Here is a 12,773-nt window from a genome sequence, read left to right on the forward strand (position 1 = left end):
GGGTGGTCCTAGGGGGTGAGTACAGAAGGGGAGCAGCATTATCTCTGAAACAACGAACTGACAGTATTTTGCTGTCCCAACACCTTTCAGGTCTGGTAATTTTCAAGCAACACTCTCAAACACTGGAAAGCAAAACAGGGAGTTACCGTGAGGTTTTTCGTAGTTTATCTCCAGCTTTTCTCTGCTGAGAAACCTTTGGGCAAGTTCACTGGCACTGGCCTACCCGTTGCCAGCAATAAAGCAGCAGGACAGTCCTTCCTTAGGAAATGGTGATCAAAGCCACCAAGCTGTAGGACAGTCATTTATGTGTGTCCTAAGTTACAACGGCTTCTACTACTCCCCTTTACCCTGCGCAGTTGCTAACTGCCTTGTAACTTCCTTTTGTGATCCACCTCCCTGTAAACCACACTGCAGCACAGGCCTTAGCACCCCTGTTATGAGAAAGAAATAGTCATTAATGGGTTTATAACTGAAGAACCTCAGCTGAAATTAGAAACTATCTTTGACAGTAGAGTTACTCAGTTCACAAGCATCTTCATGGGGAAAAAGAATAACTAAAAACTTCCTACCTTGGTAAGTTAAAATGCACACTTACATGTAGTAACAATTTCCTTTGACGTATCTGTGTATTTTAGAAGATGACCTTCAGAAATATATTGACAAAGAACTGTGGGGTGGGGAAAAGAATTCTGCAGAAACTGTTATAAAGCAAACTCCCTTCTCTAAAGAAGAAATTAGACTTCCTTAGTATTTTCTTATTTAGTCCAAATGCTTGTACAGTAAGCATTAACATCTAAAATTACTCCAAAAAAAATCAGACTCCCAAACTTACAAGGTATTAAGCACTGACCACCTTTTCACTGCCTCTGTATTTTAGAAGCTGCTTCTAAGAAAGCCTGTAGACATACATGTAAAACCTTACGTTTTATATACTATGAGACTTACTTCCTTCTATTTAACATTCTAAAAGCTTCTCTTTTTTTAAAATATTCACTGTCTTTTGGAGATTTCACAATACATTTTAAATTAAATATTCTTATCATGCCAGTGTTTGTACCGAAAAGTAGGGAATCTACAGTAAAGCTAAGCTGTTCCACAGTGCTTTATCCAAGTATCTCAGTTACTTGTTTCATCAGATGCAAACCTAGCCAAAACAAACAAGATTTGAATTTATTCTCCATTATTGAAATCACAGATTTTTCACAAGTGAAGTTTTACTGTATTTCATATACACTGCAAACTATAGTAAGTACAGTATTAAAAAGCAGGAAACATGTAAACTGTTGCAAAATCTTTGTAATGTATTTAAAAATACCTATGCTACATCACTCCTTTTTGATTCCAGAGGCTAATTCTTGATTATAAAATTTTTCATAAAATTCCAAGTCTTTTATGTTTAAGGATGGTTTTACAGTCTTCCGTGATTTTACGAAATGCTCATGTTTTACAGCAGTTGCTTCAAGTCCATTCTCTTGCAATGCCAATAAAGCAGCCTTTAAAAGAAAAAAAACAACACACCAAAACCAGAACAAAAACAACTTGAAGTGCTTATCATGTTTTAAGCTGCAAAGAAGTTATTATAAGTATTCTAAAGTACTTTACATGAAACAAAATTTTAGGTAAAGCACATGAATACAGCATTGTATAATTTACAGTTATTTAACAATAGATAATTGAGTAAGATGAGTGTAACTTTTTCATTTGCTTTTTTGTATGGGTTAAACAATATATCCTTGATCACATATATTTGGATTTTCTTCTCTCTTAGTCTTCTCTCTTTTACATAATTTATCTCAAATACTTAAGATTTCTCCTCTCAGTTTTTTTCTCTCTAGGCTTGAGAGCACATGCCAATTTCAGCTAAAGATGCTGCAGTTGCTTGCAAAGCACAGAATACCATTTATCTGGATGTGAGCCTGAGTTAGAAAGGGCCACATGAAACAAAGGGTAGTACAGTTCCTTAAGTTCAAGTCAATGATCACAGAAAGTATTTATTCTTATCTGGCCTCTTTATTTAAAGAGTTAACCCTTGTTCAGTTCTTCTGTTTTACTCAATTATCTTTATTTTTCATTAGAAACTGTGAAAGAAACCATATTACAGATGGCTTGGTAACATCTATGAGTTAGCTCTCTTTTTTTCATTGAAGGGTTTCATTTACAGTTTATTTCACAGATTAACTGTGAATATTTCTTACCTCCTTGCACAAATTTTCAATATCTGCTCCAGAGAACAGGTCTGTCATGGCTGCCACATCTTGTAATGACACATCATTATCTAATGGCATTTTTTCTGTGCAGATTTTCAAAATGGAAAGCCTTCCCTGTGAGTTGGTGCATATTATACAAGAAAAAGAAGCCAAACAAACCAATAATTAATTCCTCTCCAAAGCAGTACCACATTTTAAATTAGAACTAAGGAAAATCCCCAAAAGTACCAAAACCAAACTGACATGTTTTTGGTGAAAGAGTGAATACAATGCTATTAATGGACATGATACTTATATGGTTCTATTCAAGTCTGTTATTTGCAGTTACTCATTACTTCATGAAAACATAATATTTTAGACTGAAGAGTTCATATTTGGCCTGCTTTGGGTCAACTCCTTTTTTTTTAGGAAGCTCAGAGCAAGTGGCTACGCTACTCTTGGGAACAGGGCACAAGAATGATTTGAAGCAAGAATAGACACCTTGTTACAATACTTCCTAAACTGCAGCTTGATGTTGTACAGAATTATTCCAGATTTTGGCTGTTTTCTATTTGCAACAGTGTAACTACACACACCAGTTAAAATGTTACTGGTGTTTAAATTACAGATGTAATTATTCCCTTTTAAACTTCTCCTTTATACCTTGAGTTTAGTGACTGATCTTCAGTGAATCATCCATCAACTGTTAAATACATTATTAGGAATATGCCACCTTTGCTCTTAAAGTATGCTGGCAATTAATATCTCTCCATTTAAAGTCACATATGATTTTGTAATACATCACCTTCAGATCTGGAGGTGGAATATAGATCACTTTGTCTAGCCTTCCAGGACGCAGTAAGGCATCATCCAACATATCTGGTCTATTTGTTGCAGCAACTACCATGAAATCTTTGTTCAAAGTTTCCTGAAACTCTAGCTGAGTAAGAGATGATATAAACAAATTAGTGCAACATGGTTAAGATATTAATCATCTTTAGATAACATCTAACTACCCATGAGAAAAGGGGAAGAGCAAAAAGGTGATGTATCTTTTCATGCCGTTATTTTCCTTTCAATATTAATATTTTTTATTGAGGTAAAAAAATCTGGTGCAGGCCAGATTAGAGGACAAGGAAGAAGTAGAGTTAGTATCTGCCTTGATGATAAACACAGACTTCTCTTTGGCCAGACTGTAAGACCTTTTATATGCAAAAATTCAGTATCCTACAATTCTGAAACCATTTCCTTTCTATTTTCCCCCAAAGATTATCATGTTACAAAGACAGAAATTTAAATATAGAAAAGCTAGATATTAAATGTCATGAACACTGAAAAGCCCAGCTGCAACTTTTTTGTTTAAAAAAAGTAACTGATCATAACTGTACTGTTTTTGTATAAAGTACGTACGAGAAAACACTGCAAATAAAGCACTTTAAAAAGTAAGTTCAGGAAGGAACCTGTATAATAGTAAAAATTAGCACAATTCATCTAAAAAATTACCTTTGTGTCAAGCAAGAGGATTCTTGTGACAGAAGATGAACACCAGCTAGTAATGCTCATTAGCCTGCGTGGGTATTGCATTCAAAAAAGTCTCATTGAGGAACAGTGTATATAAGAACATTAGCAGCCTATATACAGTATTTTCTAGAAAACAGAAATCATGACAGAGTAGAAGATCTTGCATATTTTTAAGCTTGAGATAAGAATAAAAAGTGTGAATGCAACAACTAAAATTTCTGGAACAATTGGATAGAATTTATCGTTCTTCCTATATGGAAGAGGGGACATAAATACCTTTCTTTCCTCATCGCTTTGTTCTTGACATTGACCCTCAAGCTGTAGTTTGCTTCCTCTTCTTTCTGTGACTTTCAGTCCAATACCATCCAACTCATTGAGAAGAACAGAAAGAACCCGCTCTGAGACACCATGGCCAGTTCTGCAGTGTGACCGAGATCCCACGATAGAATCAATCTCATCTAGGAATACTATTGCTGGAGTATTTGCTCTTGCTTGGCGAAAAACCTTTTTTATAAAAAAAAAATATTAATAATGTAAAAATGTTAATGCATATATTCTATCAAGTAAGGTGAAGATACCTATCTACATATGCTCTGTATTTTACTCACTTAACTTTAAAGATACATTAATACAGATTCAAAAGACCTGTTCTGGCTTATGTTTACTATAGGCTAATTCTACTTCTTATTTAAATTCTTAACTGAAAACAAAAGGGTAGAACTACTTTCAAAGTTTAAAATTGGAATAATTTTAGGGCTAGATTCTCAGTTTATATAAATGCAAACCTGTAAACCATTTCTATTTAATAATCAGATGACAGCTTTAACTATCATTTTTTCAAAAAGAAAATGTAGGCCTAGCTAACATTTTACAAATATCAAGCAAAAATACACTATAGACCTTACACAAATTAAGAACTGTACCTGAGCCAGTATCTTCTCTGAATCTCCAACATAAGGTGAGAAAAGGTCAGCACCACTTACAGAGAGAAAGGAACAGTGACAGCTTGTGGCCACAGCCTTCACCAGCGTGGTTTTGGCACACCCTGATGGCCCATAGAGAAGAATACCCTTTGGATGAGACAGGCCCATCCTAGCAAACGCCTGAGGAAATTTCATAGGCCACTCAATACTCTGTCAATACATAAAAAAGGGATGAAACTCTTCGTTAGTAATAAAACTAGAGTTCATAGGCAGTCAATAAAATTGCTGAGCACATAATTTCCTCTCCTTGGTATAAACACTCATTTCAAATCAGAGAATCCTAATTTGGTTCTTCATATAATGCTCCCCGCTTCCTAAAGTTTCCTTTCCATCTCAAATGGAAAAAAAGGCAGTACTTGAAAGATGACACGCATGAGCCACCTCCGGCTGCAAATTCAGGAATGGACAAATTATCTGGCTGCAAGTTAAGTGTTTTTCAACTACTAAAAAGCATGCTTATTTCCCATGATATTACACTTGGTGGTGATACCTTGTGACTGGAAGAATTCTCACTCATACACATTGTAATAAGTTATTACACTATAAGGAAAGATGTTTAAGATGCAATTTATAATCAGGTAATTTGCAAGAAAATTCATTTCCATATTGTAACATACAGAATACCTCTGAGGACATGGTTATTTGAAACCAGCTGTTTATCTAAATTTGTTTTATATGTTACCTGTTTTAACTTTAATTTCACATCTTCGAGACCGCCAATCTGCTCCCACGTGACAGGTTTACACTCTGTTAGTCCAACTGCACTTCGAAAAGAGGACGGTTGAATTTTTTTAAAAGCTTCTTGGAAATTTGCCATATTAACCACAGTTTCAGTCAAATCCTGAAGAAACCCAGATAAAGCTTATTAACAATATTTTTATGTACTAACTTAGAACGCTGCATTAGTGTGCAAAATACTTCACAAAAGGCGAAATGCAACTAATAAAGAAGCAAATTCCTGCCCTAACAAGCTTAAACACTGTCAATGCAAAGATGTAACACAAACAGAGATTAATATTTTAGAGAAAACTGCTGTTTTTCCCCCTAAATTATGGTTCCATTAGACAGTGATCTGCTAAATGAAATGGTTGCTAGTTTCAGGGTTACCACACACACCGAATCCTAAAATCTCTTGAATACAAATAAAAATATTCTAACATCCATTTTCACTACATACTGGAGAAAGTAAGGCTTTCTCAAATAGGCTATAAAATACAATTAAACTACAGATGCAGTAACAGAACTAAGGTGTATTTTACAAAGGCACTTCCCGTTCTCAAGGGAAATAGGCTGCCTACTTATTATTTTCATTTGTCCATCTATTTCTTTCTGGGATACCAGGCTTAAATTATTTTGTTTATCATATTCAATATTTGTAAGGTATCTGGAGGAGATGGAAGTTCTAGAAACATCACGCTCTCTTTTTCTATCCCTGAGTGAATACAGAGGGTTCTATTATTCTTGGAGATGCTCTGACTCTGGAAATTTTGCAAATACGGCTTCAAATTTCTGCTCGGCCGTTCCAGATGAAAAACCACAGCAAACATATCTCACAATTCTTGTAAAAGTCAGAATATTAAGTCAGAATATTAAGAAATAGCTATTCTAGCCATGGAATTAGAGAATTGCCAAGAAGTTTAACTTCTGCACACTGGGCAGTTGTATACCTTGTGTCTAAAACAAGGTTATATCCAGCCATACAACCCAAATGATAATAGTTATTATCACTAGCAGTTATCTATTTACCTGTCAACCTAAACTTTAATTTGAAGTTATTATTAAAAAAGTAAAATTTTAAATTGTTGATAGCTTCAGACGAAAGCTTTTGTGGACACTAGAGTTTAGTTTGCCAAAAAAGATGAGAATCTCCGTTTTGCACAATCCTAAAAAGATAAGGACAAGGATAAAAACTCGCAGCAAAGTTTTTCACCCAGAAAGGAGAAAACAGTCTTTGCAGGTGGAGAACTGAAAGGCCTAACAAAATGGCATATTTACAATTGTAACACACCTGGTGTTTTTCAGTATTTTATTGTGACTTCTTCAGTATGTTGAGCTCTTCAAGTAAAGCCATGTATTAATGAAGAAAGGGTAGTACATATATTAATGACATTTATCTTGACTAATTTGCAGCCATACCGAAGAGCTGTGGAACACAGCCTGCATAGCAGCTTCTCTGCAGAGTGCTGTCAGGTCAGCTCCAACATACCCAGTTGTCATTTCTGCCAGTTTAACCAAATCAACGTCTGTAGACACCGGCATACTAGATGTAAGCAACTGCAGGATGGATCTTCTTTGCGTAAGTGTTGGGGTCCCAATAACAACCTACACCAAATATAATAAACAAAAATTTAAAGCGGATATTTTGCTATATTCCTCTTATTTTATAAGCCTATGCAAGCAACTTTGTCTCTGCTTTATACTGCTTACTGAAGATTCATACATACTTACACTGCACCTAACGACTTTTACAAGAAAGTATTACCAGCAATACACAAATGACAAATATTTTAAATACCCTTCATTTACACTCAACTGTCCAAGTGAGCAGTGTTTGTATAAACAGTTGTTCATAACACACTGTCGGCTAGTGTCCAGCAAGTCCTGTTTTAAGGCAAACTTAACATAACACTTGCATCTCAAGGACTGAATTAGATTCATCCAACAGAAAAAATTAATCAGATAAACATTCATACATTATTAAAAACCTGGTAAAATACTGCCAGAAAATGTATCTCAACAATCTATAAATCGTAGAAAATAAAGCAAATTGTAATTGTGAAAGCATTAAAGGAATTAAAGACTAAAATGGATGACTCTGGAGTGCATTTAGCCAGGAAAATAAACAATACAAGTAAAAAGCATTTTTGCATTGCATAACTAGATGTGTTCCTCCTTCTGACCATTTGGCTAACAGAAGTTTTCCAGAATAGACCTAGCCTCTGTTACTGAAATCTGAAGTTTTGAGACAACAGGTTACTATTTTCTCTGTCACAATAAACTTTTACAGAAAGATTATCAATAAGTTATATGAAATTATTGTAAGTCTGTAATACTAAATATCTGTAAGCAAAAAAACCCCCTCAAGAACAGGTCCATATCTTTATGATAAAGAAGCACAAAGACTCTTATCCATTTTCAAGTATTTGAAGCTCTTGTTTTCCACAGGAAAACGTGTTCCCTACCTTACCCAAGCTGCAGCAAACTAAAGAAACAAGACATGTGTCAAGCCTGTAGAGCCCCACTATGAAACATGAGTAGTAGACATAAAAAAAAAAGAATTACTTTATTAACTGCCCCCTGCTCCACCTCAACAACGAAAGAAAAAAAGAGAGCATATCAGCAACAAGGTTTCTCACCTCTCTGTCAAATCTGCCAGGTCTTCTCAGCGCCGGGTCTAAGGCATCAGGCCTGTTTGTTGCTGCGATGACGACCATCTTACCTTCACTGCCTACACCATCCAGCAGCGTCAGCAACTGAGCGACCACGCGATCCTCGGGAGCATTGCTCGAGCTTCCTCGCCTCGGGCAGATGGAGTCAACTTCGTCGATGAAGAGAACAGTTGGGCCTTCGTGTGACATCTCTCTGCCCTTTTCAAAGACTCTTCGCAAATTCTCTTCACCTTCTCCTGGCCTGGAGCCGTAGAGGGCCGGGCCATTGATGCAAACCAGATACACTCCCAGTTCTTTTGCCACTGCCTTTACCATGAGGGTTTTCCCTACGCCTGGGGGCCCTATTAGCAGCACTCCGTTGGGGACAGAAAGCCCTAGCTTCTTAAAAGTCTTTGGAAAGCGGAAAGGCAGCTCTATCATTTCTTTCAAAGACTTCCCCACGTCATCCAGCCCTGCAATGGAAACTTTAGCAGTGTCTTCTGATAAATGTCTGTACCACTCAAGAGTGACCACCTCCTTGATTTTTATGCTTGTTTGGGAGGTTACCAGGCCAGCTTCATCCATCAAAGGCTCTGCAGACAGGATTTCAATATACACCACGGGATTTTCGAGATTTGGGGCAACAGTAACAACATAAAGAGGTGAAACATAAACATTTCTTAGCAGTTCTCTGATCGTCTCCTGCAACACTGCTCTGGGAATCGACTTCTTCAGCACGGAGCTCCTGAGGACCACTTTCACAGCCGCCTTTTCCAGCCGGCGACAGACCAGCGGCCTCAGCTGGCCCAGGCTCAGACTCAGGCCCCTGAGGTCCCCGGCGGCCACCCCCGCCGTGCTGCAGGCCAGGTCCACCTGCAGGTACCCGTCCGCCAAATCGTGCCTGGGCCAGGCCGTGCACAGGCAGCAGCCGGTGGGCAGCGCCACCCGCAGCGGGGCGCCCAGCCCGGCACCCAGGGAGGAGAGGGCGGCAGGGCCCATCCTGCACCTCTGGGTGCCTTCATCGCCCGGGTCCAGCGGCAGCAGCTTTAAGACTGCCGCCTCCATCGCGGACCTGCGCGGCGCTCCCTCCGCCGGAGAGTGCGGCGGCTCCACCCCGCTCCGCTGTGCGCGGCCCCGGGCAGCCCCTTACTCACCGCGCCGCGCCCCCCGCGCTCCGCCAGCCCCGGCCCCCTCGCCGGGCCGGGTCGGGCCGGGCCGCTCCCGCGCTGCGCCGCGCTGACAGGCGGCCCTGGCGCCCCCCGCGCGTGCGCCACAGTGGAGCACGCGCGCTCGGCGGGGCGGGACGGGGCGGGGCGGGGCCTTCCCTTCCCTCACGCTCCCGCCTCAGCGCCGGTGAGGGCGTCCCTGTCCGAGCGGCTGTCAGGCGGCGGTCCGTGCGGCGAGCTCGCCGCTACCCAGCTGTAAGCTCGCTCTCTCGACTTCTTCTGCCCTCTTCAACAGACGGAATGGATTCACCCCTTTCTTCGTTACCACTCGGGCTGTTCTCCATAGAGCTGGGCTTGGCGGAGCTCGCTGCCTCCCTCACTTCGCCTCTTCTCTCAGCGCCTCCCGCTTATCGGGTTTGCGCTTCTTAAACATGTTCCCAAAAGTTGGGCTTCCCCTTTCTCGTGTCTCCTGTCAGTGCTTCCCTGGACTCAGCACCTTTTTCACTGGCAGTTGGGATTGAGTCAACTGTAGGTGCCAGTTAAGAAAAACGAGTAGGGAGCCACCCAACTGACATGAGGAGCAGCTGTTAAAAGTCATTAGGACACAGATAGCTATTCAACAATTGTTAAAACTGTAGTAGGATGTTGCTCTGACAAATGCTCCATCAGCATTTAAGAAATATCAATTGTATAACAATTTTGGTCTGCTGCCTTCTTAAATTGTGCAGTACTTTTATAAAAACCTGTCAGAAGAAGCATTGTGGGATACAAGATAAATGGTGAGCTGTAAAATTTAGTATGTGCATAATTTTATTTTTGTAAGTAGCTTCATTGTAACTAAAGTTGTGCATGTCCTGAATACATACAGACTTCATTTGAGACTAAGTATGTAGAATTGGGATCTCAGATATACGTTACCAGTCAGGTGTAGTTATGGCCACAGAAAACCCAGAAAGGTGATTTACACCATGAATATGAAGTGTCCAGCAGGTATTTTGAAGGCCTCTGGAGGGGAAGCATAAGGAAATCTTATTGATTTGAGTGTCCTGCTTAATCATATTCCTTATTGAATGAAGGGCTGTAAGCAAAATATTTTAGTAATGTATGTGAACAACAGCAGGCAGTGTTAGCAGAGCCGGTTTAGCTGATTTTAAATGCTGAGTAGGAATTCAGAAGAAAGGCATAGGGCTGAGGAGTATGCAAACCACCATGCCTTTTCTTGTGCGAGAGGGCCTATGTTCTATTTCCTTTCAATTAATGACCAAATTTTCTCCTTTCAGTGTTTATTTTCTGTTCCTTTTCTCCTGGATATCTACTTAATGTTTCTTTTCATAGCACTTTTTTGTACTGCACATGTATGCAAATGCTTATATGGAATATGCAGACTTGTTTAGGTATTTAGTGTGCAACAGACTAATGCCTGTCTAGAGAATATACAGACAAAAGATTATAAGGAGCTTTCATTCCAAGAAGGAGAATGTATTTTCAAGCCAATGTCTTATAAACACATTCTCTTGTTTTATTTCTTTCTGTCAAAGGTTCTCGTAAACATGAGTGCCCTTGAGTATGTACTTGATTAAACAAAAAATATACTCTGTTTAAAATGGCAGATTTGTGATTCAGAGTTCCAAATGGTAAATGGTAGACCCTCTGCTTGGTTTTAAAAAGTTGTGTTTAGGAAATAAAAGTATGGAAAATCGCATATTTGAAACAAAGTCTGTGGTTTATATTCATATATAGTTGTTCTTTGTAACAGACTTATTGTAACATCTGGAAAACCTGATTTCTTAGGAGAAGGAAAACACCTGCAAATCTAATCTTGAGTGACAAAGAATTCCGAATAATAGTTGTTAGAATTACTGATTTGAGCTTCTGTTGGCTTTATGAAGACAAGTCTAGGTTTCTTGCTGATTTTTTTTAATGACAAATGCATGGAAGAGATGCTTTGCAGTAATCCATCTATTTTTCCAGTTTTAAAAATACTTTGATACAGATTTGCATAAATAGAATTGCATAAGTAGCAATCAACAGTCTCTTTTCCTTCCTGCTTTCTGATTATAGTTCCATGATCAGTTTAGACAGTAAAAAAGGGGATGCCACCCTTTATCACCTTAATTATATAATTCCTGTCCTTTCTTTTAATAAGAAAAGCATCTGTATGGCAAAGGTGATGAGCTTGTTTCATGTAGTATGTTTTTTCTTGGCGAGTTAGTTAACTGGCACTGGTGTGCAAATGCTTGTGTCATTGCAAAAAATGGCTTGAAATGGGCAGCTGGAAGAAAAGGGATAGCTGAAACTTCTTTTGGTGGCAGTTCCAGCTTGTGTCATCACATTGATTGGGGAAATGATGGCATTGGTTTATGGAAAGAGCAAAGACAAAGCCACCAGCCTGGTTGGCAGGTTTCTTCCAGTAATAATTTATGAAATATGAATGGAATACATTTCACAAAAATGGGAAATGGGAATGAAGTAATAATTCACGAAACAGCAGTCTTAGATAAAAGTAGTTAATTTGACAGTGTTGATGCACACTGCTATATAGATTAGTTACTAGGTGTAAAACATATAACAATAACACGTTTGCTGTCCAACATAAAAACTATGATATTGTTGCTTGATAAGTGCATCTCAGCTGGTGAGTTTTATCTTAAACTTACTTGATTTTTAACTAGCATATTGTTCTAATACTGAATATTTTGCTTTAAGACACTGATAGTTCAGTTCTTTTTAGTGTAATGAAGTGGAGCCCCAAAATCACTACTGTGACTTTTTGAAAGTGCACAGGATTGGCTTCTTTGGAAGAAACTGTGGGATCAAGACCTTTTTTATATATTTTAATAGAAAACATCACTGAGTGACATTGCTCTGCTTTGGAATGCATACCTTTTAATAGCCATGCTCCTAAATAATTTACAGACCCCAAAATTAACAGTAACAAAGTGGCAAAACGGCATTCCACCCACAATCTAGTTTAAACTGTAAAAAAAAAAGAATAATGTTTTACATTTTCTTATGATTCACTAGATGGCAGCTGATCTTCAAGAATGGCTCTATTTCTCCTTTCAGATCTGATAATTTGAAGGGCGTAGTGATCAGTTCTTGGAGAAATCAAATATTGTCCAGCATTGTCTTCACTCTGTTTCTAATATGAAACTGAAAAACCAGCACAGTGAGTGTTCAGATAATTTTCAGCTTCATTACTCTTTCAGCTTTTTCATGTTGGGTTTGTTGCTGGGAAAGAATATTCCTTTATTCTTTGCTTTCAGATTTAGTGGGCCAGATTAACTTTTTAAGGAGAACATACTCCAATAATATTCTAAAAAGACAGAATAATATTTCTGTTTTTCTTTTGTTTACAGGTATTGGGTATTGGTAGAGTAAAATAAGGTTCAAAATTCCTGATTATTGTAACTCACAAAATAAAAATAACTGTCTTGTTACAATAATTCCCTGTATACAAAGTAAAGAGGATATTAAACTGATTATATTTTTAGTAAGTTTATATCTAGTATCAGAACTGATTTTTTTATTTTAAACTGTCAAATTAAC

The 12,773-nt window shown here is 38.4% G+C and overlaps 1 protein-coding gene across 1 annotated transcript; it reads right to left on the reverse strand.

Annotated features, from left to right (window-relative positions):
* Nucleotides 1-598: 598 nt before the first annotated feature.
* On the reverse strand, nt 599-9,251 carry SPATA5L1 (spermatogenesis associated 5 like 1). Its single transcript, XM_037395634.1, has 8 exons — nt 8,047-9,251; nt 6,827-7,012; nt 5,373-5,531; nt 4,631-4,840; nt 3,984-4,211; nt 2,992-3,126; nt 2,196-2,321; nt 599-1,493 (listed from the first exon to the last, which is right to left on the reverse strand). Exons 1-8 carry the CDS (start codon nt 9,121-9,123, stop codon nt 1,326-1,328), a joined length of 2,289 nt encoding a protein of 762 aa, XP_037251531.1. The 5' UTR covers nt 9,124-9,251; the 3' UTR covers nt 599-1,325.
* Nucleotides 9,252-12,773: the final 3,522 nt, after the last annotated feature.

The sequence above is a fragment of the Falco rusticolus genome, chromosome 7, assembly GCF_015220075.1.
Source record: "Falco rusticolus isolate bFalRus1 chromosome 7, bFalRus1.pri, whole genome shotgun sequence".
Lineage (NCBI taxonomy): Eukaryota > Metazoa > Chordata > Aves > Falconiformes > Falconidae > Falco > Falco rusticolus.